The following is a 25,414-nucleotide window of genomic DNA, read 5'->3' on the forward strand; positions in this document are numbered from 1 at the left end:
ATGTATTAATTCACCTTCTGACATAATCCAACAAAGAACTGTGGTAATGCCAATAAGGGAGGAAGATATAAGGATAAAAAAGTATGTATTAGGCAGTATAGACACTTAAGGTCCCAATGAAAAAATTATGATCAAGTCAATTCTCTAATCCAGCAAAGGTCAATATTTGGCTTCAGATATAACAGTAGTTAGGTATATAAAATACACTATTGCTGCTTGAAATGCAAACTGCAGCAGCCTTGGCAAACCATGCCGTGCTAATTGTGTGCAGTAGCTGGACTACCTTTTCCCCAGTTAGCTGTAACTGTTGGATTCCCCGTGAGAGAGTCTAAGTAGGACTGAGCAAACTGCTCCAAAATCTTATGCTAATATTTGTAGCATGAGAGAGAGAAGAGTCATGCCAAATATAACATGGCTATTTGGTCTCCAGTTTGGAGGGAACTTTGGCCCCTGGTGGGCTGTGTGTGGTCAGCAGGATATTTTATACTTTTTTGTTTCATGGAAAGAGACTCCTTATGTACATACTGTAAGTGCAGATTTATTGAGTATGGTTCTGCTGTGCTGTAAGATATTATAGGTCTTATAGATCTGGAACACTTTTGGTTCACTGAGTAATAACGTAATGTAATGGCTTCATCGGGCCTCTGATTATTTTCGATATTTAAAGAGACTGGTAGCTTGTAAGTAATAGTTAGTATATTTATTTTTTTAAATTAGCAGAAGACATGGTTTGAAAATAATCCAGATTTTGGTGTGGTATTTAGAATTTGTGTTTTTGTTCTGAGAGTAATTTGAAATAATAATAAGACTGCATGCATGGTTGACTCACGGGTAGTAGCCACACAAACATGAAATAACATGCTAGGTTACAGTATGCTTCATTCGGTTTAACCTTTAAATTTAAGAGTGCTTCTCGTGGGCTAAATAAGTATTGTTCTGCCCAGACTTTAACTGTATATACACAAACACAAATGCATGCACAAACACAAAAACTTGTCAAATTGTGCAATACTTAAAAACTATAGATTAAAGTACAAGAACATTTTATTTACAAAAATAAAACAAAAACCGGAAACATCTTACACCAAGTTTCTTGCATTTAAGATAATATAAATAAAGCCAAATAAGTAAACCAATACAGGAGATAGAGGAGGAGTACATTATCACTGGCTACAGGGCTATCTAAATGCTTGCTTATGATTTTATTTGTGTGGTGTTTGATAGAAGTCAGATCAACTTGTGCTGATGAGGGTATTTACTCAATCAGTTGGACTAGAAAAAGTTAGTTTTTCTAACAAATGTCTCTGTCCACAACCATTTCTGAATTAGGTAAATCTTGCAATTAGCCACATGATGATGCCTGTAGCCCTAAATGCCTTAAATGATGCCAAAATGGCCCTATGATTCCCCAGGCATTGAGCATTAAACTAAATAATATTTTACTCATATTTGTGTGGCTCCTACAGAAACGTTTAACAATGTATTCAATTCTCAGCTCTGACATATCTGTTCTGAATATCACATAGCAGTACGTGGCAAAAAAGGAACACACATTAATATTAGGGGGCTTTCCCATCAGCCGTTGAGTAATTGCCATTGCGGTTGTTTTCAAAGACCATGACTGTATACATTTAAATTATAACTGTGGCCTTAATCATAGTTTGAGGGCAAATTCAATCCTCTTAAAGCCTTGCACATGTTAAAACCAAGGTGAAAGTCTATGAAGTAGCAATTTAAACAAAGAAAGCTTCTTAAAAGGCAACTGACATATAAGATAAGTGAAATCAAATATTACGTATTCTTGGTTAATGTGGAGGATCAACTAATTGTGTTGTAAATTGTCAGCTATGCTCTCATGGTGTTGTAACTGTTATTTAATTTACCTTCATGTAAATAGACCAGTGCATTCTGTACATTACACTTTGTAATTTTTGTAAATATTATACTTAAGTATTTTTACTACATGATCATTCTGTTAATAGGTGTCTACACTATAAACTTTAAATATAACAGCTGCTATTTTGTGTTAGTGAGTTGTTTCTAAATTGTCTAGCCTTTGTATTATTCCTATTTTAATAAAGAACTTGATATTGTATTTAGCTATATTCTGTACTCCTGTTTCTTTCTCTTCTCATTTTCCCTTGTGTAATATGTTTAAAAGAATATGCCAGCAGCACACACTTATCTGTTTATTCTGTTTTTGATAGTTTACTCTTTATGACACTCAGTTCAGCAAATTCTAGTGCATGATAAATGTTATTAAGTGGCTGAAACAACAGGGGTCTTTAATACAGCCACTGAAGGAGATGAGTAATAACATATCTTGAGAAATGTTTGGATGACTAACGTGGACATCCCATACTTCATGGAGATACGTTTGGATAAGATTTTCAGCAGCTCTGAAATGTTTGGTTGCTTAATGTGAAATTAGATAAACATAATGCTCCAAAAGTAAGATTATTTTTTATGACCAGTAATGCAGAAGTACTCAGATCATTTACTTTATAAAGAGAAGAATTACACGTTTTTTTAAGTACTCAATCTCAAGTAAAGGTCCTGTATTTGAAATTCTACCTTAGTGAAAGCAACAAAAATGTACTTTAAAAGTATTACGTAAAAGTACTCATTCTGCAGAAAAATGGGCCCTGTGTTATACATAACATTATTACTCAAGCAGCATTTCACTGTTGTAGCTGGTCAATGTGAAGCTAGGTAGTTTAATCTACTGGCTCCTAGGGGTCGGGCCCAAACAAACAGCAATACTATAAAAGAGATCCCATCCATATTATCCAGCGGTAACCTTAAATGATCCATGGAGCTATGATTTATGTCACAATGCTGTCGAGCATCCAGTTAAAGTTGCTCATGCTCATGTATCCAAATATGATTTCTGTTATGACTTTCTCTGTTAGCATTAAATCCCTCTAAAATCTACAACCTTTTCAAGCAGAACCTGTGTTCATTGCATGATCACAACTTGGCATATGGTACCTTATTTTCTGGAAACTCACATAAATAAAAATAATCATCACTTCTGAAAAAGAAAAGAAAATAACCCTCTTTTTCATTAAGTCTTTACAAATTTAGTGGATTGATTTATGATCCATTAGGATTGTCTGAAGAATAAAGGTTTACAACTTTCAATTTAGAATAAGATTTAGTGCATTTGAACAGAAAAAATGAATGTAAGAGACAAGATTGTAACTCCAGTCGTCTGTCGCCCTCTGCTGGTTAGAATGTGTCCCTCAGTCTAGAAATTGCAGCTGCACCCAACTACACAAACAGCAGTCACACATTTAGTTTAGGTTTCCATGTGGGTTCCCATCCCAGGGTTGCTGTACGAATAGAAACCTCTCATCTGTTTGAAACGGGCTCCATGTAAAAGTAATCCCCTGCTGGTTCCAGCACTGTGCCACAGGGTGGTCTGCTCTTACTGTCTCAGTTGCCAAAGGGAGGGATGTCCTTGCATCTGTGTGATGGTGAACCAATGGGAAAGTGAATCTATTATCTCTGTGGAGATCCAGTGGAGTCTTGTCTGCCGTGGTATGGGCCATCATGTTATTAGACTGATGGATGAATGAGGGTAGGACCGAGACGGATGTCAGATGTCCAGAATTTGTCAAATCTGTGTATCAGAGATTGGTGAAATCTTTAAAATCAACAGCAATGCAATCATTTTAGAGTCTAGACAACACAGATTTGATGAAATAACAATTGTTTGCATGATCTCACCTCTTTCTGCTGGGAAAAGGTAGCCATTTTGCAACGTCCTAGCAACAGTGTTGTAGGTAGGGGGGCCCTCTGGATTTTCACAGTAGACTCTTGACACTCCTGTTGCCTTTAAATCAACACGTAGGCTAAATGTGACTATACAGTAGACCAAAAGCCATCATATTAATCAATTATTACATGTTAAAGCTCCTAAACACTTGGCTTTACATTTTAAGAATTGCTTTGTAACATTAGGCCTACATTAATGACTAAGTAGGACTTTATTAAAGTTAAAATAAAGCATCTTTAAGTATTATTTAGCAATAATTTATAAGTAAAAAACTCTGATTGGCCTCATCAGGACTGTTTGGGTGTAGTTTGATCAAATTTGATTGACAGTGTCCAAAAGCACACCAGCTGTTGCAAGATGTTGATTTGTTCACTGTCTGGGATTTAGAGCCTAATGTTCACTCAGAATTTCATCACAGCTATCACTGTGCGGAATATTGAAGTTTAACATTTACCGTATTGGAATTTTACTGTCATTACGTATTTAAATTATGCTTGATTTGCATTATTATTTCAGTGTTTTTAGATGCATGCCCATACGTGTTACTGTTATTGACATTCTTTCTTGCACTTTCATTGTTTCATGAAGTGCTGCTTGTCCTATATTTTTTCATGTTATGGGGGGTCGGGGGGCTCACATGGGTTCTGATTCCGAAATCATATCCTGTAAATCTTTTAATATAGAAAGCACTTTGTGCTTAATTCTTGAAAAGTTCTATATATTAGTATTGTTATTATTGTCATTGTTGTTGTTGTTGTTGTTGTTGTTGTTGTTGTTGTTGTTGTTGTTGTTAGTAGTAGTTGTAGTAGTAGTAGTGAGAGTATTACTCAAATGCTGTTACATCCTGATTAGTCAACTGATTGGATGGAAATATGATTCACATATGACACATATACACACCTGTTGAGATGGGAAGCCATGTGGTATTGTTGGACTCACAGGAAGGAAATCTCTTTGCTTTTGGAGGTCTGCAGGTGTTATGGAGAATACATTTTGTCAAATAATCTAGGATTATGCGTATTGTTTCTAAGCCTTGCCATAAACACACACACACACACACACACACTTACTCTGTGTACTGCTCCTCTGTTTGGCTTCTCTCCTCCATTTAGCCCGTCTGTTTGAAAACCAGACCTATGAGAGACAAACAATCATCTAGAGACAATCAGCAGAAATATAAAATAGGTGATTCTGTATGAGCACTTTAATGATTACAAATTATAGCTCTACCTTGATGGTGTCCTCGGGAAGTTGTATCTCAGCGGACAGTTTCTCTCTCGTGTACATATCTGCATACTGGCTGTGAGAGAACTCTGATCCGGGAGATAGAAACACATATTTAACTGAACTGGGCTTCTCTGAGTGCAAAGAGGCAGGTTTGTGTTGGTCTGAGACATGCGTGGACTTTTAAGTCACCTTGCTCGAGTGCTGTGCTCTGCTCCGGGGTGAAGGTGGTGCGGTTGCGCTGCTGGACAGCTTTAGGCTTCTGGTCAGTGCTGCACACTGTCTGAGAAATTTTTCTCTCAATCACTTCTTCTTGGATCAGGGAATCTGAATGTACGCACACACACACACACACACACACACACACAAACATTTAAGTAGGAAATCAACAGTCTTAATTATATAAAATTAGATTAGGTCTTTTGGGGAATTGTGCAGTTTTTTCAGCTGGTGGTCACCTATTTTTCAGTAGTCCAATGATCTTCAAATGTGACCTACCCTGCTCAGGCCTGATCTGCGCATTGATCTCCATGCACATCGGTCCGTGGTCCAAATGGATCTTTCTAACAATCCGATTTATAGACGACACCTTGCAGAACACAGTGTGCAAAGAGCATCATGTCAAATCCTGGAATATTCTCACTTTCAGTAAAACAACATTTCAATCTCACTTACGCTGGGAATTTTGGAAGCTTTGCATATTCGTGCTGTTGCAAGCTGTTTTCGAATTTCCCAAGCAAAAATGGTTGGATTTTCCCTTTTGCACTGGATGATTGTGGTGATGACACCTGGGGTGAGAAGCCGAGGTCGGCTTCCTCCAATGGTCTTGGGCTCCAGGAGTCCAGTGCGGCGGTAGCGGCTCAGGATCTTACTGACGCACCCGTTGGACACCTGAAATACGCAGTTGTTTTCACTTTCTTAAATTATGATGTTTTTATTGACCAAAACTGTCCCGTCAGTGAGACTATTAACATGGCATTTAACCAACCTTTCCCCTTGATTTAAAGCCTGGATGTGGTTGTGCATTACAAAATAGTTTTGCGTACCCGAAGTATCCGGGAGATCTGGCTCGGACGGACTCCCTCCGAGGCCAGTTCAATCATTTTCCTCCTCTTGGATTCCGGGAGAGGTCTGCCGTTGAGAAACATCCCTCCTAACTGGTTGACACTTCCACAACCTTATCATAACACAGCCCTCATTTAAATATATCTTTAATATGTAAGTGGTTTAAATAGCCTATCAACTAAAAAAAACAGCAAACTTAAATTTACATTTAACATAATTCACATCCCCTGTGCTTATTGCACTGAACAGTCTAAACAGGTGGCTTAATTAGGTGTCATAGAATCTAATTAAAGCCTAAAAGTGCATCATAATAACAATAGAAAAGTAACCTTTATTTGGCAGCTCGTTTGTTCCGCACATCTCAGCTAGCCTTGGTGATGATCACAAAAACCAAATGCGAAATGTTCCCAGGAAAAAAACACGTAATGATATTTAAAAACAAAAGTCCAACGACACCACGTCGCCTGTGGAAAAATGAAATTGTCCAGGCAACTCCGCTTATTTGTGGTGAATGGCAGTGAGGGGAATCACGCCCTTCAGCAGACATTTATAGGCCCGTCGAGCTCAACGTGACGTGGTGGCCTGTTACATGAAATGTCAATATTGCCTGGAAGTGAATGTGGACGTTTACTTAAAGACTTAAAATTGGCTTCAGGTTGGTAGGTCTTTACATAAGACATGTAGCAATATTCTGGTTTTCATTTCACTTGTAATTGCATTTGTTTCAGGGATAAAAACTAACAAGTCTAGATTTGATTTAAGCAATATGCAGAGGAAGGTAGATCGATTGTGCCATAGAAATCCATGATTCAGAAATATTCTTCCAAAGAGCCCTCAACCAAGCTACACTAATTGTAATTTAATTTAAGTCAATCTAAATTTGAACTTGATGTTGTTATCATGCATATCAGACATTTAGTAGCTAATAGAATGAGATAGAAATAATAAAAACCCGAGTCACGAAAAACTGTACTCTCTGAGTGGCATGTGATTAACTAAGTCAAATAAGATATCTTCCAAGAAATCATATCGGGATCTTTGCACAGTCATGTTTTGGTGGCATGTAATAAGCTACACAGATAGCTTTCCTGGACCAGAAAAGTGAGCTGAATAGTTTACTAAAGTTCTTGACTTTGCCACATTTCATCAGTGCCAAAAACACATATTTCCACTTCGAGATCCTTTTAAATTGTGCGTTTGATTCAAAATGTCTGTGTACAGCAGAACATAATATCAACATAATAGTACTCAAGTTTGGGAATTCGGACTGGTTTCCTTTTGAGCATTGGCTGCCTAGTTTCAATCAGACAAACCAATGTTTCAGTGCTACACAATTCAGTCCCTTGAACTTTCTGCTTCGGTGCATGTTATCCTACTAAAGTGAAGACACACATTTATTCGCTTTGAAAGATTAAGTGGCCAAATGATCAACACTTTTGTGTTTCCCATCCTTTGTGGGGGGGGGGGAGAGACTTGTGATCACGTGACTGTAGCATCCTTTCCCAGGTGAAGTGGCTCATATTAAACGGATCTCTGGTCTCCTTTCATAAAACAAACATTTGGAACTCTGCGACGACTGCCATATGGTAAAGTGCTTTTGATCAATCATAAATCCATCACCCAGTCTCTCTTTATTACATTTTCTTTCAAAACGTGAACAAATAGACTCTACATGGGCGCAAGGAAAGGGCCAATTGGGGGACCTCGTTTATCCAGAAGACGGAGGCTAAAATAACCCTCACAGATGTTCCTTGTGCAGCCAGCAGATAAAAATGCGTTGTAAACTGTTCAAAGGGAAATATTTGACGAGCAAATATTAGTCTATGTGAAAACCCACACAAGGCTCGTATTTTGGCCTGTTTAATGACTAATGATAATTGAATATCATTAGCTGGGTCCACACAGATCGAAGTGCCACCGAAATAAAGGCTCAGAATTTAAAATGCCATATGGCCCAAATTATACATTAACCATGAGTTAGAGGACAATAATACTCTCTGTGTACAATCAGCCAGGTTAGATAGAGGAAACCCATTTTTGGACACCATCATCTCCTTGCCAACAGAGACAAAAGACACATAAGGCAAGACTTTTTATTTATTACAGGGGAGTTGATGCGGAAATTGATTTATAATACTTTATTGCACGTATAGTGTGTGCCAAACGAGGTTGATTAATGTAATTAGATTATGTTGTTGCGAGAGTACCGCACATTCGTGGTGCGTAAATTCTAATCTGGGCTCGCCAAACGAGGAAACGGGAGTTTCAGTAACTAAATCGTGCCACGAAATAAATATGCATTTCATTAACACATCCTAGGTATTTGTCTTGTGCATTAAACACCTGTATCGGTGCTTTACTGCGCCTTGAAGCGTTAAGAAATGTAGGTAATTCATCCGCGTAAAATGGGCACCAAAACCTCTCCAAAGCGCACTGAGGTGCTGTGTGCGCAACGGAGCTGCTACTCTGGTTGCTTGTCTAGCCAATTTTTCCACCCTGTAATGGGATGTATGTATCGTTCATGTTTTTGATATTTACGTGAGTGAATGTTTTTACCATTCACTGAATGCTTGTTTTTGTCCTTTATCATTAATATATCTTTAGATTCATATCCGTGACCAAATGTGCCGATTTCAGTTGTAGGCTAACAGACAAAAGGCGTCTATCTTAACATACCATTCAATTTAAACAAAGTCTTAATTGCTTTAGGCTACTTTTTATAACAAGCACAATAATATGAACTTAAGGTTATTAGTAGAATTTCCCTCTTGTTTTATTTTAAAAAGGTTTTGGACTCAAAGTCGGATAAATAACGTGTTGATTACACATTCTGTGGAGCCTAGGTTAAAGTAGGCTCTACCTGTGTTTACAATTCTTCATATTGCACACAACCAAATCTGTCACCATCGTCTTGAATTAATCACATCATTTTTTGAAGAGAAAACAATTTTATTACGTTTTTGTCTTAAACTATTTTCTTATATCATTCTTCTTGACTCTGATCCAAATCTTCTCCTAATACGTTTCTGAAAATTTGCGTCACTCACACCTATATTTGCTATGTACTGCAACTCAGACACGCAGATGTATGACAATAACAAGGTAAATTACATCAAATGACAAACCGGCCAGCGACATTTCTGCTTTCCCAAGTAGGCTATCGTTTTGTTGGCGAGGAAGATTTAGACAAATGTAAAAATAAAAAAACTTTGCGCACGCTGCCCAAACAAACATTATCCGTATGGGATTTGACAAAAATAGCATACATGTGCGTCTAATGGATGTCTTTCACCGTTTTCCTTAATAACAGAGTCCCATTGGCACATTGGATTGCTCTTCAATTACGCAGATAAGCTTACAGCCTGTTGCAAAGACAATTACAGATTTACCCGAACAGGTCCACAGTGGGTTATTTGAATACAATGTACTGCAGGTCAGTGTCAGAGTGCGTGATTCATGATTATCTTTCATTTTACTTGTGCCTTATGATAATTATTCATTTATATTTTTATTTTGATGAAGATGTGGGTGCCATGGCCAATCACTTTTTAAAAATCAAATGTCGTTGTAACATCTGTTTGCATATTCATTACTTATCATGTAAATAACTTTTTTTCCTTTCTTTCTTTTGTCCTCAGGTGATATCATGATGCCAGATTCTCTCCTGAAAACAACTGGAATAAGTGCGCAGCTCAGTTTTTAATTTGTATTGTTTTATAGTTATCTAATAAAACTGAATAATAAAAAATAATAACTAATAAAAAAAAAGGAAAATGCTCTGGCTTAAATTGCCCAAGATTAATATGATGAACAAATATGTCATGGTAATAATAAAATACATTAGTTTGATAATGTGATGTGTGACACACCACTTACAACTCATTGCATACATATGTAGATCTAATCCACTAAAAGTTGTACCATGTACACATTTGCATAACCAGAGGAAGTACTGTGGGGGAAGGGAGGTTACTTCATCAATACAATTTAATTAGATTTATGTTTAAATACAATGATGGATTTATAGGCTCTGAAGCGTACAGTATAGTTTAAAAAGAGCTTCTTCTAAGTTAAACTGACACCTTTTTACACAGCACTAGAGTCCAGTGATGCAGACAAGCTAATTCAAACTCTGTGCCTTATAAAACGGTTCATCAGACAAATAGCTGACAATTAAAGCAATCCTTACAGGGGACAAGGGATCAGTGAATGGGGGTATGAGTATGAAAACAAGGTGCATCTTATGCTGTGGCCTCAACAGTTTCCAAATCTTAACCCAACTAGACACCAATGAGATTTTGGACTACTAGATAGCTACAATATATGCCAAGGAGCATTCTCTCTTTCTCTTTCTCTTTCTCTCTCTCTCTCTCTCTGTCACACAGAGTTCATAGAAGTTGTTACAAGTTACTCCTTTTGGGAATTAATGACAGAGCATTAATAAAGTCATAAAAAACATCTCAAGAGCCTGCAAATATTTAAAGTAGATCCCATGAGCATTAATGCTATTTTCCAGCAATGCCCTGCTTCCCACACACAGTTACTGACGATCACATCTGCCAGCTGCCAACAGAGAAGCAGTAGATCAGGACAAGAAAAAATAAAATAAAAATAAAATAATCTGATGCATGATTATCCCCGGTGTTATCTTGCTCTACACTATTGATGATGACAGTATTATTACCATCACATGTGCTTTTCCTGCTTTGCAAAGACAAATGTCCGTTGTGAAAGGGGTCTATGGGTGTATAAACTGCCCTGTTCTGTAGAAGATAATCTAATTAATTATGCAAAGTACACAGTATTTAACCTCAATTGATGGCACATCTTCTGTTCTCTCAACCGCCTAAACATAGTTTTATTTCTTTTTAGCAACAGTATTTATACCGTAGGCCTATTTGTCATTTTGTAGGGTCGTTTGGGTGACACTCAGATCAAAATAGAAAATGTCCGACAGGGCTTGAACGCAGCATTAGCTGGGTTCACACTATGCTGACGTGTCGCACCTCTTGCTCCGGAAGACTTCATTTCAATTTGCCTCTGCGGGCGAGAAGCGGCTCCGTTCGCTCCCATTCATTCTGTTCCCCAGACCCGGAAAGAATTTGACGTGTGTGTATGCATGGCAAAGTGTGTTTCCGGTATAACGTGTGTGTTGATCGGCGTTCAGCCTTTTTCTCTTGGCTTTCAGTAGAACAGTCACTGACTTCAGAGTCCCAGCTCCCTTGCCTGGTCACCCCTTAACGGCGTTATATTTCAAACCGGTGGACATGGCATCTGTTTCAGCACCAGCTCAGACAGGCCCTTCTCCGGCTGCTTCTCTTCAAAGAGGAATTGTGAAAATGGTAGGAAGGAATCCTAACATACATATGTGAGCTCACTTAGCTTAGTGAGCCAAGGGCTAATGAAGGCTAACTAGCGTTAACTGTCATACAACTTTAATTAAACTTATTTTAGTATATAGCTAAACGTACCTGAGTGTTAAATGCCAGTCTTTGGCATGTGTCACTAACATTCAGTTAACCTAGCTGCGGCAGCATGTCAGCTAACATTAGCTGGTTTGCTACTTAATTTGCTAGCCAGCTAATAAGCTGAAACCAGCGACGTTAACACATGTTAGCTATAAGTAACTTAAACTAACCATTTCAGTGGAAATGTGACGTATATCTACAAATAATAAGTTGTCAAAGTTGCTTTACATGTACTAAAATCCCAAAAGGTTATTTAGTAACTTAGCTGTAACGTTAACAGATGTTTAGTTTCCCAGCTATCTGCTAGCTAGCTAGCTAACTTGCGTTTACTCTTATGTTCTCCAAGTGTTGACTTTAATGTACAAAGTTCGTTGTCTGCGGTCCTGCGGAACACGGAGTTGACAGCGTTTACACAAATTGAATGTCTTTATCTTATTAGCGACATAAAAATTAGTACTTAGCCAAGTAGCGCGTAAGCTAGCTAACAATCTAAGCTTCTTCTAATATCGCTTCATTATTGTCCCTCTCAGCATTTACTATAAATGCGATTGTATCATATTTTTGCAGTTAAAGTACTGATTATTAATGTTAAAAAATATGGGATTCAGGACTCTATTTCTATGTTTCCGACCATTCAAGTCCCGGAGCGTTTCCCTAGTGTGCTTGTTGCAGCTAACCACAGGGAACTGACACGTAGCTATAGCTTTCTTTCCCCTGTAATCTCTCATCTTGGCTGTGTGTAGTCTCTGTTTCTGTTACTTTACCTTCTTTGACTTTAGATTCGGCCTGGTACTTTGTTCTAACGGCAAGATAACCTTTACTCATTTAGATGGTTAAGTTAGGGTTCTTTAGCAACTGTAGTTCCTAACCTTATATTTTCTCAAGAGACTGTATGTATTGCACAGTTCTATAGTTTGAACTCCGGAAGGTAGCCAGACCCAATAGTTTCACTCAGTCTTCTGGAACAAACACATAAAAGCGGAGTTATATTGTTGTATACGTTTTAGATGTTAGTATTAGTAAGTAAATGTGCATGCAACTCATTCAACTTTATCATGGAGAGCATATTAAACAAAACACTCACACTTGTCTCTAGGTGTTGGAAGAAGAGTTGTTTTTTTACAATTCGTAGCTGCTGTAAACAGGTTAGCACTGTTGTCCTCCCCTTGAGAAGGTGTAATAATAGGTTACACTCTTGTGGGTTCATTACCAAAGGAATTGAGGGTTTTGTGAAGCCTCTGCTAGTGCACCAATCTAAGTACTTCAATTAAAATGATTTTGGTAAGAGATGAATTTCCAATGAACTCTTAAAGCTCACTATGGTTTAGTTTTACAGTAGAACCTTCATTAATGTCCCTTATCTAATAGAATCAACTCTGTGCCTTGAGAACACTCTGCCATCATCCTAACTGTCTCTGTGGATTATTTTAAAAAGCAGATCAAGACCCATCTGTTCATACAGGCATTTGGTTAACCTGTCTGCCCCAAGTATCTTCAATGATTTTTTTTTATTATTCCCTGTAAAGCACTTTGTGGCTTATGTCTAAGAACAGCACTTTAGAAATACTTTTGACTTTACTTACTTACTTACTTACTTGAGAAATGTGATCGGGAAGTCAAGCAAAGCTTCGTAGTGCATTCCAAGTGGAACTTGTCCCTTTTGTAAACAAAGATGGGGGGGGGGGGTAGTGTCTCTTTTTTGCCATGCCTGGTCAATACATAAAAAATACAACTACTCTTCTGCTTAGCCTATAGCCTACTTGATTGGACTGCGTCAGATAGTGCGGAATGGTGGTGTTTTGATGGAAGACTTTATCTAGCCCCCATCTTAGATCAACAGCCCCCAGTGATGCTCCCTGCAGACACACTGGAGAGTTGGCAGATAAAACGTGTTTGCTCAGATTTGTGTAAATGCCATGGTTGTCATACCCAAGAGTACGGTTATCTTTTTTTTTTTTGTATTTAGCTATGTTATCAGATGGTGTGATCTCAGCATGTGTTTGAATGACAGACCGTCTCCATGGCAACGTGAAGATGAAGTTGCTTTCCAGCTCTATAATAGTTTTCCAAGCCTCTGTAACATGTTTTTAAGATTTTGCTAGTTTATAACTACGGTGATTTTATTAAATTGGCAAGTGATTTGCATTTACACAGCATGGTTGCCTTAATTGCCTACCTACTTTATTTGTTTGTTATACCAGTTTCAAATGAATCCTCAATGACCCTTCCATTGTGCTTATTAGATCAACACTTTCCGTAATGCAAATGCATATTCAACAGTTTACTGAATGTAGCGTGTATTGACTGAGATAACATAGAAACTGAAATCTACCTCTTATTTCTTGGGGTCTGGTATTTGTGCCTGGTGTTTGTGGCCTGTGAATTGCAATGGGGACAAATACTTTTTACTGTTGACTTTTATCTTCTCCAATTGACAGTCTTTATTGTCATCTCTCCAGGTCTTGTCAGGTTGTGCCATCATTGTTCGGGGCCAGCCTCGGGGTGGCCCACCCCCGGAGCGTCAGATCAATCTCAGTAATATCCGAGCAGGGGCCATGGCCCGTCGAGCCGCTCAGGGCCAACCCGACACCAAGGACACCCCTGATGAGGTGAGCACCTCTATCCCATTCTGTTTGGGTTTGTTTATATTTATGTGGGTTTGGCAAAGGCAGAACAAGGTCCTTCTAAGTAGCCCTGCAGCACACACTACTATATTCCAATTTGGCGGTTAATGCTGATATGGGCATCTTTGTTTTAATTGTGGGTAGAATAAATAGCTTTGGAATTTTTGTCACATTGCTTTGCTATTGTAATTCCCATCTATCCGTTGTAATAATGTATGGATCTGTATTCAGATCATCCTTGATTGTATAAATGATAAGGAAGTCTAGAGATAAACATGTCAATTCTCTCAAGGCTTTAAGATACCACTGTTGCAATTTTCTTTTCAAGCCTTTGAAAAGTCCATCAATTTATTAATCAAAGGCAGATGTTACCACTCTCTGTTCTTATTTTAAAATACACTATGGGCCTTTTTCTTTTATCTGATGAGAAAATGGGAGGAATACAGAGAGAATTTGCTTTAACCTTTTTTTCTCCGTTTTTGGTAATACTGCTTGTGTAACTATTGTGTTTAGTGGGTACTATTTTCACTTCATTACTGCCGACTGTTATGAGTCTGGTGGCTGTGAAGAGGCAAAAGAAAAAAAAACTGCAGTTGGGGCCACCAACTGTGATCAAACTGTAAATTAATCAGAAAATAATACAACACACTTTTTTTTTTATGAAGGATTATTTTTGTCCTGTTGATACTCATCAGTCAACATATACCTTGTTTGTTTGTGATAAACCTTTGATTTGACAGCTTTATGGAAGAGTACATTAATATTCCTGTCTGTATTGCAGCCATGGGCCTTTCAAGCTAGAGAGTTCCTGCGGAAGAAGCTAATCGGCAAAGAAGTGTGCTTCACTGTGGAAATCAAGACCGCTTTGGGCAGGGAGTACGGCATGGTCTACCTGGGGAGAGGTAAGTGGACTGGACATCTAAAATAACAAACTGGTCTGAACAATGTCCACATAGGGAAGGATACAAATTCCATACGTTTTCCTTTTCACCTTGATGTTTTTGTGAGTTTTTTTTTTTTTTTTTTTTTTAAGAATAAATCAAAATCATATGAGAACACTGATGCCATACTGAATTAACATACCTGTGATGTGAAAACAGTTAGTTATGCACACTTATCACACGTTGCCCACATGGCTACCTGTCTTAAAGGGGAAGGGTCATCCGGTAATAATCATGTAAAAGGACAACGTTGAAAGTTAACTTTTCTACAGAATCAAGCAGCAAAAAAGGAGGAGCGTCAACATCGCAACGTCCTGCGATGTGACTATCGCGCATGCGCACATCGCAATGTGGATGATAAAAAAAAAATATATCGTTCAGCCCTAGTTATGACTGTGCTATCACAATATTGCCTGTATATTTTGTGCTAAAATAGACTTAAAATTTCTTAAGTACCTGTTTTTCAAATAGTTTGATGGTGGTACAGTACTGTAGAGTATTTTTCAGTGAAGTTGTACCTGCTGCTAGCTTATCAGCTGCAAGTACGATTCAACAGAATAGTTTGTAATCAACCATTAAATCAGCACCCCTGCAAAAGCACATTTCTACATGTAGCTAGACGGCCCTCTTCTCCTAAATGCCAGCACTCGTGATGGCCTCTTGTCCAATCAAAATACCTGACCAGAACTAACTTCTGTATAATAATAATAATAATAATAAAAAAAGAAGAAATTCTGTAACCCTGACTCTTTTAGTTGTTATCTCTGTCTTCTCATTATAGACACAACAGGTGAGAACATCGCTGACTCCTTGGTGAACGAGGGCCTTGCCACAGTCCGCAGGGAAGGAATCAGGGGCAACAAGTAAGATTTTTGAATCTCTGCTCCTTTTAATTTTTGTTACCATGAATGGCATTACACTTATAGTGCAGTACAGTTCCACCTGCTTAATATTGTCTTGTCAGGTGTAAAACACTCACTATTAGAACATTCAGCAACACGTTAGCATGAAACTGAAACTCATGCAGAAGAATGTTAGGTTTTTATTCTGTCTGCTTCTCAGCTTTTTGGTAAGATTAGTTGAAAAAGGATAATACATTTAGAGGAAATTATGTGTATTGATAAGATTGGAATTCAATATCCCACACAGTATGTGACTGTACCATATGTCATAGTTTATCTTTGGGATATCTAATTGTTGCATATCAGATTCTGTGGTGTGTATTATGTTTGTTATGGTGCCATAATCGCTACATTGGCCTGGCTGATCTATAACATTATACAAGAGACCAATCATAAATCTTTCCCTCTAAAACCCTTTGCTTAATCAATGTGGTTTATGTGCTTCTGGTCATCAAAACTGGTTTTAGTTTGCAACTTTACACTGAGTAAGGATGAAATAATTGTTGACAAGATTTGATAATTTTTCTGTAGCAGCACAACACTGGTAAATCTGTGGGGACATATGCATAAGTCCTCAACTAATAGACTGTAGAGAATTGAGATGGAGTCATGGTGTCCCAGATGGTGGCAGTATTACCCTGCTGCTACAATTATGTACCCTCTGAAACTCTTTTCTGCCACATTGCCCTTACACAGTAATCTCCTGAACACACTTTCACACCCAGCGCTATATGACAAAGTACTGCACATCCCCCCAGTGGCAGTATTTGCACATTACACACATTACAAGCAATTTCACTCATGCTGCTACATGTGCATCTTCCAACATGAACGAAGATGATGGGAAATTCTGTTGCTAATGACCCATTTCAAGCATTCTGCGCAATGGCCCACAACAACCACTAATGTAAATGATGCTTTAAGTGTGAGCAGGGATCATTTGGCCAAAAGGGAACCCCATTACTCAGTGAGGACTTAAGGCCTTAGTTTTTCCCTCAGTGTGTTAGCCTCCAATATCATTACCCTTCATGATTGGCTATGTTGATCACACTAACTATGATGTGATCAGAATTATGGGGGACGATTATAACGATGATGGCTTTCGGACACTGCAGTTAAACGTGTTCAGACGCTGACTGCGGCTTGGGAAAACAGTCACCCAATTCACAGATTTATGGGAAGGGGCGAATGCTCAGCAGTGCACCAGAGCAGGCTGGAGCACAGTTGTTCAGGCTTGATTGGTTTATTAAAGCAAGAATGAACTCACTCTCTCACTCACTGACTCACTAGATGGATTGAATGTTCATTTCTGTCCACTTTTGAACATGAATAAAATAGGAATCAATTGTGTATTTTAAACACTTGGGATTGATTCCATGTAACTTCTCAGCACAGATTACTTTTTTAGATTTACTAGAATTATCTTTGAAACCAGCAACATGTGACCGTAGGACGAATACTTGTCATTGTCCCATTGATTAAAATTCCACAACATCATCAAGTCATGTTATTTCACTGAAGAATAAGCTTTTTTTGCTGTCCGGTATTGTTCTCTTCCCTGTATAGTCTCCTCAATGTTTGATAAATACCTCACAGCACTGTTGGTAGGAATGGCATATCCCATAATGGCTTTTATGATTCCATTTAAATTATCCCAGAAAGGCTTTGGTTTAGTGCACTCATAAAACACGAGTATGTCTTTCCACCAGATCATTACAGTGCCTTCAGCATGGTTTTAGAGTTTTTTTTTATTTTTTATCTTGGGTGTTATGAAGAAGAAAAAAAAAATTAAATCCTTCCAGCAGAACTTTCTCCAACGCATCCTTCCAGTTGTTAGTTACACTGACTGTATGGGGTTTGTTTTTGCCCTACAAAGTCATAATCCTGACAAATACATACTTTATTACTTGCAATCTTAAATCTGTTGATTTGTGCAACAGAAAATATTCTAGTCTAGTCTCAAACTTTTAAAGTTTACCATTAATGAATTATGTGATGTTCAGCTTTGTGCTTTAGCTTTGGGCTACATATTGCTGCTGTCGGTGTCAGGCAAATTTATCTTCATTTATATCACACAGATGAGTTTTTTTGGGTTGCTCTTGGGAGGTTTCATCATTTGAGCTTCACTTTAACTTGATCAGTCATAAGAAATGCTGTCCTTGGTGCTGAGCCATACGGTGATTGGCACAGACACATTAATCAATCTACTCTACTCAGTCTTTCATCTCCATCATTCAGTCAGACTGCTTTTCTTTAAAAAAAAAAAGAAAAGAAAAAAAAAATAGAACTGCTCACTTGGGCCTCGCTGCGCACTATGACCCCTTCAGTCAAGTACACTAGGGAACCATCTTCAAACTGTACAAAGGCAACAGGGAGTTGTAAAACTGCTTGCTAAAGTTCAACATTTTGTATCTATTTAAAGTAATTTTGGTTGCAATAGGGATGCCATATTGAGAAAAATATATAGCCTACATTGTGTTCAAATAATATTGTTTTTTCTTCATGGCCCCTGTTCCTCCAGTAGCGTCTCTCAGTATTGCACTTTCTTGCCCATCAATATTTCTGATGTCAAGCGATGTGTTGGTTGGAAGGAGTTGATGACCTAAAAAGAAACCAGTCTATTTGGAGCCATGGATAAGTTCACTATCATCTGCCTCCACACATGCAGTTATTTTTAAATCTTAACCAATCTCTACTTGTGAGTTGCCTTCCATTTATTTCTTTGGCTGTACGATATCTGCTTTCCTTGATTGCATTGTTAGTTTCTCTCACTCTATCTTTATTGTAGCTTTCCGTTCCTGTTTAACGCTTAAATTCAAAGTAGCTTAAACACAATTGACTTCTTACAGAAAGTTTCACTACTGTTGCTCAGTAAGCAAGAAACGGTTTCGATTCAATTTGAATTAAGTAGCTAAATCAATGTAGAGGGGAACTGGACTGGGTGGCTTTTGGGCAAGAGTCCAAAAGCCCAATTAGGAACACACAGCTGGAGAACAGAGCACATGGTGTGTGTTTGTGTGTGGCGTTTTTAATTGAGACCCACTTAGTTGTTTCTTCAAAGTGAACAGTGTCTTTTAGGCAGCAAGATGTGGAAAAATTCAGTTTGTGTACGGTTCATTTTGTAAAAGCTGTAGTCACTATCGCTACTCCCATATCTGTCAGGCAGCCATTGCTTCTAGGAAAAACAAAAGCCTGTTGGCCATTTGATGTAATGAATAATTAAAGTTGTACAAGGGCCCTAAAAAGCATTAGGCCACACAATTTAGAGAGCTAGAATGGAATTAATTGTGGCGTTTGTAGCCAGCTGCGTGGTTGCTTTTGAAGGAGCTGTCAAACACTGTTATTGTCTCTTGACAAAATGCTCGGATACATTTTTTCAAAGCAGTTATAATCTGGTCGTCAGCTGGTTGCCACTTCAACAACGATGCAGTTTGTCAGGAACGGCACTTTATCCAGCACTAAATTCAACAAAGCTGGAGCCTTACCAAACCCATACACATGCAGCCCTATACTTTTATTGAGCACTTGTAGATGTTGAAACTTACAACCAATGGGAGTTTTGTTGCACTGAAAAGCTACAACAGTTGTTGTAATTTGATGAATAGTAATCATGACCGTCATGATAGAAGTAACCGGGGCGCTATGCAGATTTGTCCGGGTCTTCGCCGTTTTCTTTGTGTGCGTGCGTGGGTGCATCGTTTTCATTTTTCACAGCTGGTAAGAAGCCATCTGTGAAAGTTTCAATATTGATATAGTTTCAGTAGCAGCCCGATGTCATGCTACTTAGCTAATTAATTGAAATCATTTTAATAAAGTTCCTGTTGAGGTTTCATTTTGTATGTATATTTTACGCACTAAAATTCCTTTTTAAACGTCCCAGTCTGCTCATGGGTTTCCCACTGTGGCTGCATCCAAGTTCTTCTAAAAGAGAAGGCCTGAAAACAGAGCTAACTTCTACTCACTATATATTAAAAGATCAACTTATTGATTTTTATCACTTTAACGGTTTCAAATGTATTTTGTTGGTGTTCCTTTATGTATGTCCTAAACTTTCCTTTTTGCTTACCAGTCCAGACCAGGCCAGACTCTGTGAATTGGAGGACCAGGCTAAGGCTTCCAAGAAGGGTCTGTGGAGTGAGGGTGGCGGTACGAACACCATCCGTGACATCAAGTACATCATAGAAAATCCCCGCAACTTCATTGACTCGTTGCACCAGAGACCTGTCAACGGTAATGAGATTGGGAGGGGCATGCAAACATCCACACTGATACAGAGAAAGCTTGGCCTCAGCAACAAAGACACATGAAATACAAAAGCACAGAAAGCCTCTATTTTTCCATTAAGAAAAAATAAATACAAAAAAATAAATAAAAAATAATCCACCTGTTTTGTTTGAAGATATTTTGTTCTAAATATCCACTTGAGGGCATGTAATGGTACACACCATATCGCCCTTCAACGGCTTATTCCTTTAATCTCTCATCTCTGACTCTTCCGAGTTGTAATGTGCCTCTCAATTCATTTCCAGGCGCTTGCTGTTAACAGTGGCTCAGCTCATTTCACTACCCTTTAATTGAATGGGGGAAATGAACAGGGGAAGGCTTTTTCGTTCTTTTTATTTCTTGTTCTTACCATTTGTGAGAGACAGTCGAGGGTTGTTAGGAAATTGGAAGCACTCCAGCCGAAGCGCTTTAAATTGTGTGTTGAGGAGGTTTGGTTGAAAATCGGAATAACAATTTCTCCCTCATCTACTTATGCGGACACGTATATAAGTAAAGAAAGAAGGCATATGGAGAGTGAGAAAACCCATCATCACAATGCCATTTAGGTGTGAAATGCCACAAGTGACTGACATCCTGTCCAATTTCTTAAAGCACTTTAGAGGTTAAGAACAATGGATTGATTTGGAGAAAAGTCCAATGTAATACCTCAAAAGCTTTCCAAATAAATTGGTCTTACCTCAAGCTTGATATGTTGCAAATAAGCACCGTAAAACCCTTTTTTAAAGTGATATCTATACTCTAAAAGGCTATCTCTCTTCAACTTTGATCCTCCTGTAAGTTTGAAAAGTGACTGTAAAAACAAGCACTAGAAATATGTAGATTCCTTCTTCCCAGATGGCTGTGGTGAGCTTGAGTGTATGCTGTCTTCAATAGGGACAAGTATCAAAACATTCAACAGATTTTCTCAAATGCACTTCTCCACTTTCCATCCATAGGCTCAGTATGTTCCAAACATTTATTGTTTTGGCAAAATATACTACTTGCATTGGAATTTCAGAGTATCTATAGGAGTAGCTTACCACTGAAGTAGTGTATTAGCTTTATTTTAGATAATTGTTTTAAACTAACTTCGCACACTGACAGCGGTCATGCAGCCCTTTTATGCTGCGAGGAAGGACCAAACCTTTATCCAGCCACCTTTTAAACCTTTAAGGGAGAGTGTTTGATGAAGCTTTTAGTTGGAGTATCACTTTGAGTGTACACAGTCTGCCAAGGAGGCCATGGCTTTCTCCCCTTTGAGAAGTAGCAGAGAGTTGTCCTTTTTTAGCAAGACATCTCAATTCCACTGCTCAGTAAAACACTGCGGTTTTTGACAGATGAGAGGTAATAGTTTTAAATTTGAGTGTCATGTAGAGCATTGTTGAAAAGGGAATGCAATTTATGACAATTTTCCCAGGGTGAAGATAGATAAAATAAATTCAGATTTTCATGGGTCTGGCCCAACTAGCCTTGATGTAGCTTTCCTTGAAATATCAGATATTCGGTTTCACCTTAATTCAGTCCTCATCCTACATTTTCCCGCATGAAATATAGTAATTATAAGGTAGGTATAAGCTTTGTCCAGCCCACAAATGAGAAAGTCTAAATCAAGAGCCTGATGTCTGCATGGTCATTACAGTTCAAAATAATCTCCCTTACATTCTGTTCTCCTTCCTTCCTTCCTGCAGCCATTATCGAGCATGTGCGTGATGGCAGCGTTGTTCGTGCCTTGCTGCTCCCTGACTATTACCTGGTCACTGTCATGCTGTCTGGAGTAAAGGTAACCTCCACTTACTTCCTAAAATTACAGTGCAATGTTAAACCGTTTACTTTTTTAACAGTAGTGAGCAAATAAATAAATGAATGTATAAACAAGTTGAACCACATGTGGATAATAAGGCAGTGGTCTGACAGTTTCCTCAACTCCCATCTTTCACTTTACAGTCACAAAAACTAATAAAGTATTTTAATGTAAACGGTCCAGTCTTATCATGAATATTTATTTTAGAAAACACATTTAAAGAGCTGCGGCTCATTTTTTCCTCTCTTCAAAGTCTGTGTGTTGTTCTACCGGTTCTACCATGTCCGCTCATCTAACCTTCCCCATCCATCCCTTCACCAAGCCCCGATTTACCAATGGACCACTCAAGATAACTTATCTTTTTCATCTCCCACTTGGAAGATATGAAATTCATTTCAAAGTTGTCTTTGTTTTGTTGTTCAAAGGCTTGTCTGCTCGTCGGCCTGTTGTGTTAATATCTGTCTGGTGTTTTGCCATGTGCAAAGGAGAGTACAGATGACATGTACAGCAAGGTGACGTCGATCGAAAGTCAATAACAGTAGTAAAACAGAAAAAAACAGATTATATCAAAAGAAAGTGTGCACAAAAACCCTCCCAGGGGCACTGTTTGACTGCTGGGATTTATAGTAGACAAAATCTGTGCTTCTCTTGCAATGGGGATGTAATGAAATCAAACCAGACACATTTTAACATATTTCCCATTTAAAAAAAATAAAACAAACAAAAAACTTATGATTGAAGTACAATTATTATTTTTAATGTGTTTTCCTTCCCTCCAGTGTCCCACGTTTAAGCGGGAAGCGGATGGTGCAGAGTCACCAGAGCCATTTGCAGCAGAGGCCAAATTCTTTACTGAATCCCGCCTTCTGCAGAGAGACGTTCAGATTATCCTGGAGAGCTGTCCCAACCAGATCATACTGGGCACCATCCTTCACCCGGTAAGACACAGGACTTGGCACTCGGTGGTGGAAGTGCCATTAAAAGTCAGGCTTCCTGTCCCAATAATTGTTCTTTTAACGGTCCCTGTTTCCCGTTGTGTCAGAATGGTAACATCACAGAACTCCTGCTGAAGGAAGGCTTTGCCCGCTGTGTAGACTGGTCCATGGCTGTCTACACCCAGGGAGCCGAGAAACTCCGAGCTGCTGAACGGTAATCAACTGTAGACATATAGAAAACACAGCTTTTTTTTTTTTTTTTGTTTGATGGGATTTTCTGTTTGTCAGATGTTTATTAAAATGATTGGATAAACAATTCCTAATCATCATTAAGCATTTTTATTTGATGACAGGCAAGCTGTTATGTCATACATTATTAAATCCAGCCCTTGCTCAGCTGTCGGAGAAAGGTGTAGGAATTCACAATATATTTGGTGCTGGAAATTACTGTTCTGATCCAAGCTATAATAGGCAAAAAAGTACATGCAGATTCTTGAGGTATTGAAGATAATTGTCATAATCATCATTAAGCATTTTATTTGATGACAGGCAAGCTGTTATGTCATACATTATTAAATCCAGCCCTTGCTCAGCTGACAGAGAAAAGTGTAGGAATTCACAATATATTTGGTGCTGGAAATTATTGTTCTGATCCAAGATATAATAGGCAAAAAAAGTACATGCAGATTCTTGAGGTATTGAAGATAATTGTGTAAATTAAATGGTATGCAAAGATATACAATTGCTACTTGAGATAAACGGTCTCACTCTGTTCTGCTGCAGTGATATTCATTCCCTACAATTATCGCAGCCATGACTATGGGCTAATCATTTTGGATTTTTTCCGCTGTAATGAGCTTTTTTCCAGCCCAATGGATAGTTGTTATTCACTTGATTAAGTCCTTTATGTCCTATGCATTTCTGGCTGATGTTGAGAATGATCACCGATGATGATGATGATGTGATTTTTGTTCTTGGCCAGATCTGCTAAAGAGCGCAAGGTCCGCATCTGGAAGGACTACGTGGCACCCACAGCCAACTTGGACCAGAAGGACAGACAATTTGTAGCCAAGGTAAGGTCCTGAAGTGTCTTTCTTTTTAAGATGTGTCCCGTGGGTCAAGGTCTCATCTCTAATTGGCACTTTTTCCTTTGGCCCTTAACATAATGTCTGTTTTTTTTTTTTTGGATCATCTTGCTTCCATTGAAAGTCCTCACTTATTTTTGAACTACAGAGAGCAAAAGCAGGAGTTAGGCTTTAGTTAAAAGTGGCCGATTGTTTCCCTTGCTACCACCACTTGACATCTACTTCAGCGTTTCCAATTTTCTCCCAGCAGTGTAGTGGAAGCATAGCCATTTGGAGGCTTAGATCCTCCTGACACCTCTTATTTTCACATTTGCACCCCCCCCCCATAAAAAATATAAGTAAAGAAACCTTTACTTAAGGTACTAGGAGAAATGCTTAACAGCAACAGAAAGGAAACACCATTTATATTATCAGTGTAAGCTGCTCTCACATCTCACTAAGAACCCCCTCAATAAAAGAGGGAGCAGTAAGTGGTATTGATGTAACATTTGGTTGTGAGCTCCAGAGCATAAGTTTGTGTGGAGAGGTATAGGGAGACTGAATTATCAAGACCCCTGGGACTATGCATGCCCTCTCTCATAGCTTTACAAAAATAAATAAAATAAAGTTTTACTGCTATGGTACTGCACTGCTGATTCCCCCGCTTCAACCTCTGGGGACTTTTTGATCTCTGTAGAATATTTCTCTGTCCTCTTTCCCCTGCTCTCCCCCAAAAGACACAGAGGAAACTTGCCCCATGTCTGCTTCTGCTGTGTCTTTTTTGGGGGAGTGGAAAGCTGTCAGCAGCTTTTGCACCATGCATTGTAAAAGACTTTTCCAGATTGTAACCTTTTTTTATAGCGTTTATGTGGTTACAACTATTTTCTGAAACATGAATATTATCTAAGATAACTTAAAAAGTTGTAGATAATGGTCTCAGAGGCCTCTAAAATGGCATTAGGATCACGCAACTCCAAAAACCTTTAGTTAAGTGGCAGTTGTGATGGCAAACGTCCCGCTGACCCTGCAACTGCTTGAGGCATTTTAAAGTTAAGTACATATTGGGCAGGCTAAGGTTACTCAGGCCTGTCATTGCCCCTCCATACTCGTCCCTGTGACATTTGTCGGCACTTTATACTGCATTGCACCGACTCTCCTCCCAGGGACGCTATCCATCAATCTCATCATCATACACTCCTCTCCTCTTTCCGTCCTCTCTATGTTTCACTTCATATTATCCAAGTGATGGATAGAGTGGAGGGGCAGAGCCGGTCCAATCCCCACAAGTCAATCCCGCTGACGCATCTTCCTTTTTGACTGTCTCGCCTCTCTCTCCTCCCACCTCT

At 38.6% G+C, this 25,414-nt stretch overlaps 2 protein-coding genes across 2 annotated transcripts in view; one reads left to right on the plus strand and one right to left on the minus strand.

Annotated features, from left to right (window-relative positions):
• Positions 1-3,231: 3,231 nt before the first annotated feature.
• pax4 (paired box 4) lies at positions 3,232-9,208 on the minus strand. The gene is made up of 9 exons (XM_032505825.1): positions 9,196-9,208; positions 6,052-6,182; positions 5,681-5,896; positions 5,504-5,594; positions 5,198-5,332; positions 5,012-5,094; positions 4,852-4,915; positions 4,682-4,749; positions 3,232-3,273 (listed from the first exon to the last, which is right to left on the minus strand). The coding sequence occupies exons 1-9, from the start codon at positions 9,206-9,208 to the stop codon at positions 3,232-3,234; spliced, it is 843 nt and encodes a 280-aa protein (XP_032361716.1).
• A 1,933-nt stretch (positions 9,209-11,141) lies between these two features.
• Positions 11,142-25,414, plus strand: part of snd1 (staphylococcal nuclease and tudor domain containing 1) — a 197,584-nt gene continuing 183,311 nt past the window's right edge. Inside the window, exons 1-9 of the mRNA XM_032504592.1 lie at positions 11,142-11,412; positions 13,998-14,147; positions 14,944-15,064; positions 15,885-15,966; positions 20,075-20,235; positions 21,957-22,048; positions 22,849-23,007; positions 23,112-23,218; positions 23,987-24,077. Coding sequence (XP_032360483.1) covers positions 11,338-11,412; positions 13,998-14,147; positions 14,944-15,064; positions 15,885-15,966; positions 20,075-20,235; positions 21,957-22,048; positions 22,849-23,007; positions 23,112-23,218; positions 23,987-24,077 — 1,038 coding nt within the window. The 5' untranslated portion in view covers positions 11,142-11,337. The remainder of the gene's footprint in view (positions 11,413-13,997; positions 14,148-14,943; positions 15,065-15,884; positions 15,967-20,074; positions 20,236-21,956; positions 22,049-22,848; positions 23,008-23,111; positions 23,219-23,986; positions 24,078-25,414) is intronic.

Source organism: Etheostoma spectabile, chromosome 23 (assembly GCF_008692095.1).
Source record: "Etheostoma spectabile isolate EspeVRDwgs_2016 chromosome 23, UIUC_Espe_1.0, whole genome shotgun sequence".
In the NCBI taxonomy this organism is placed as follows: domain Eukaryota; kingdom Metazoa; phylum Chordata; class Actinopteri; order Perciformes; family Percidae; genus Etheostoma; species Etheostoma spectabile.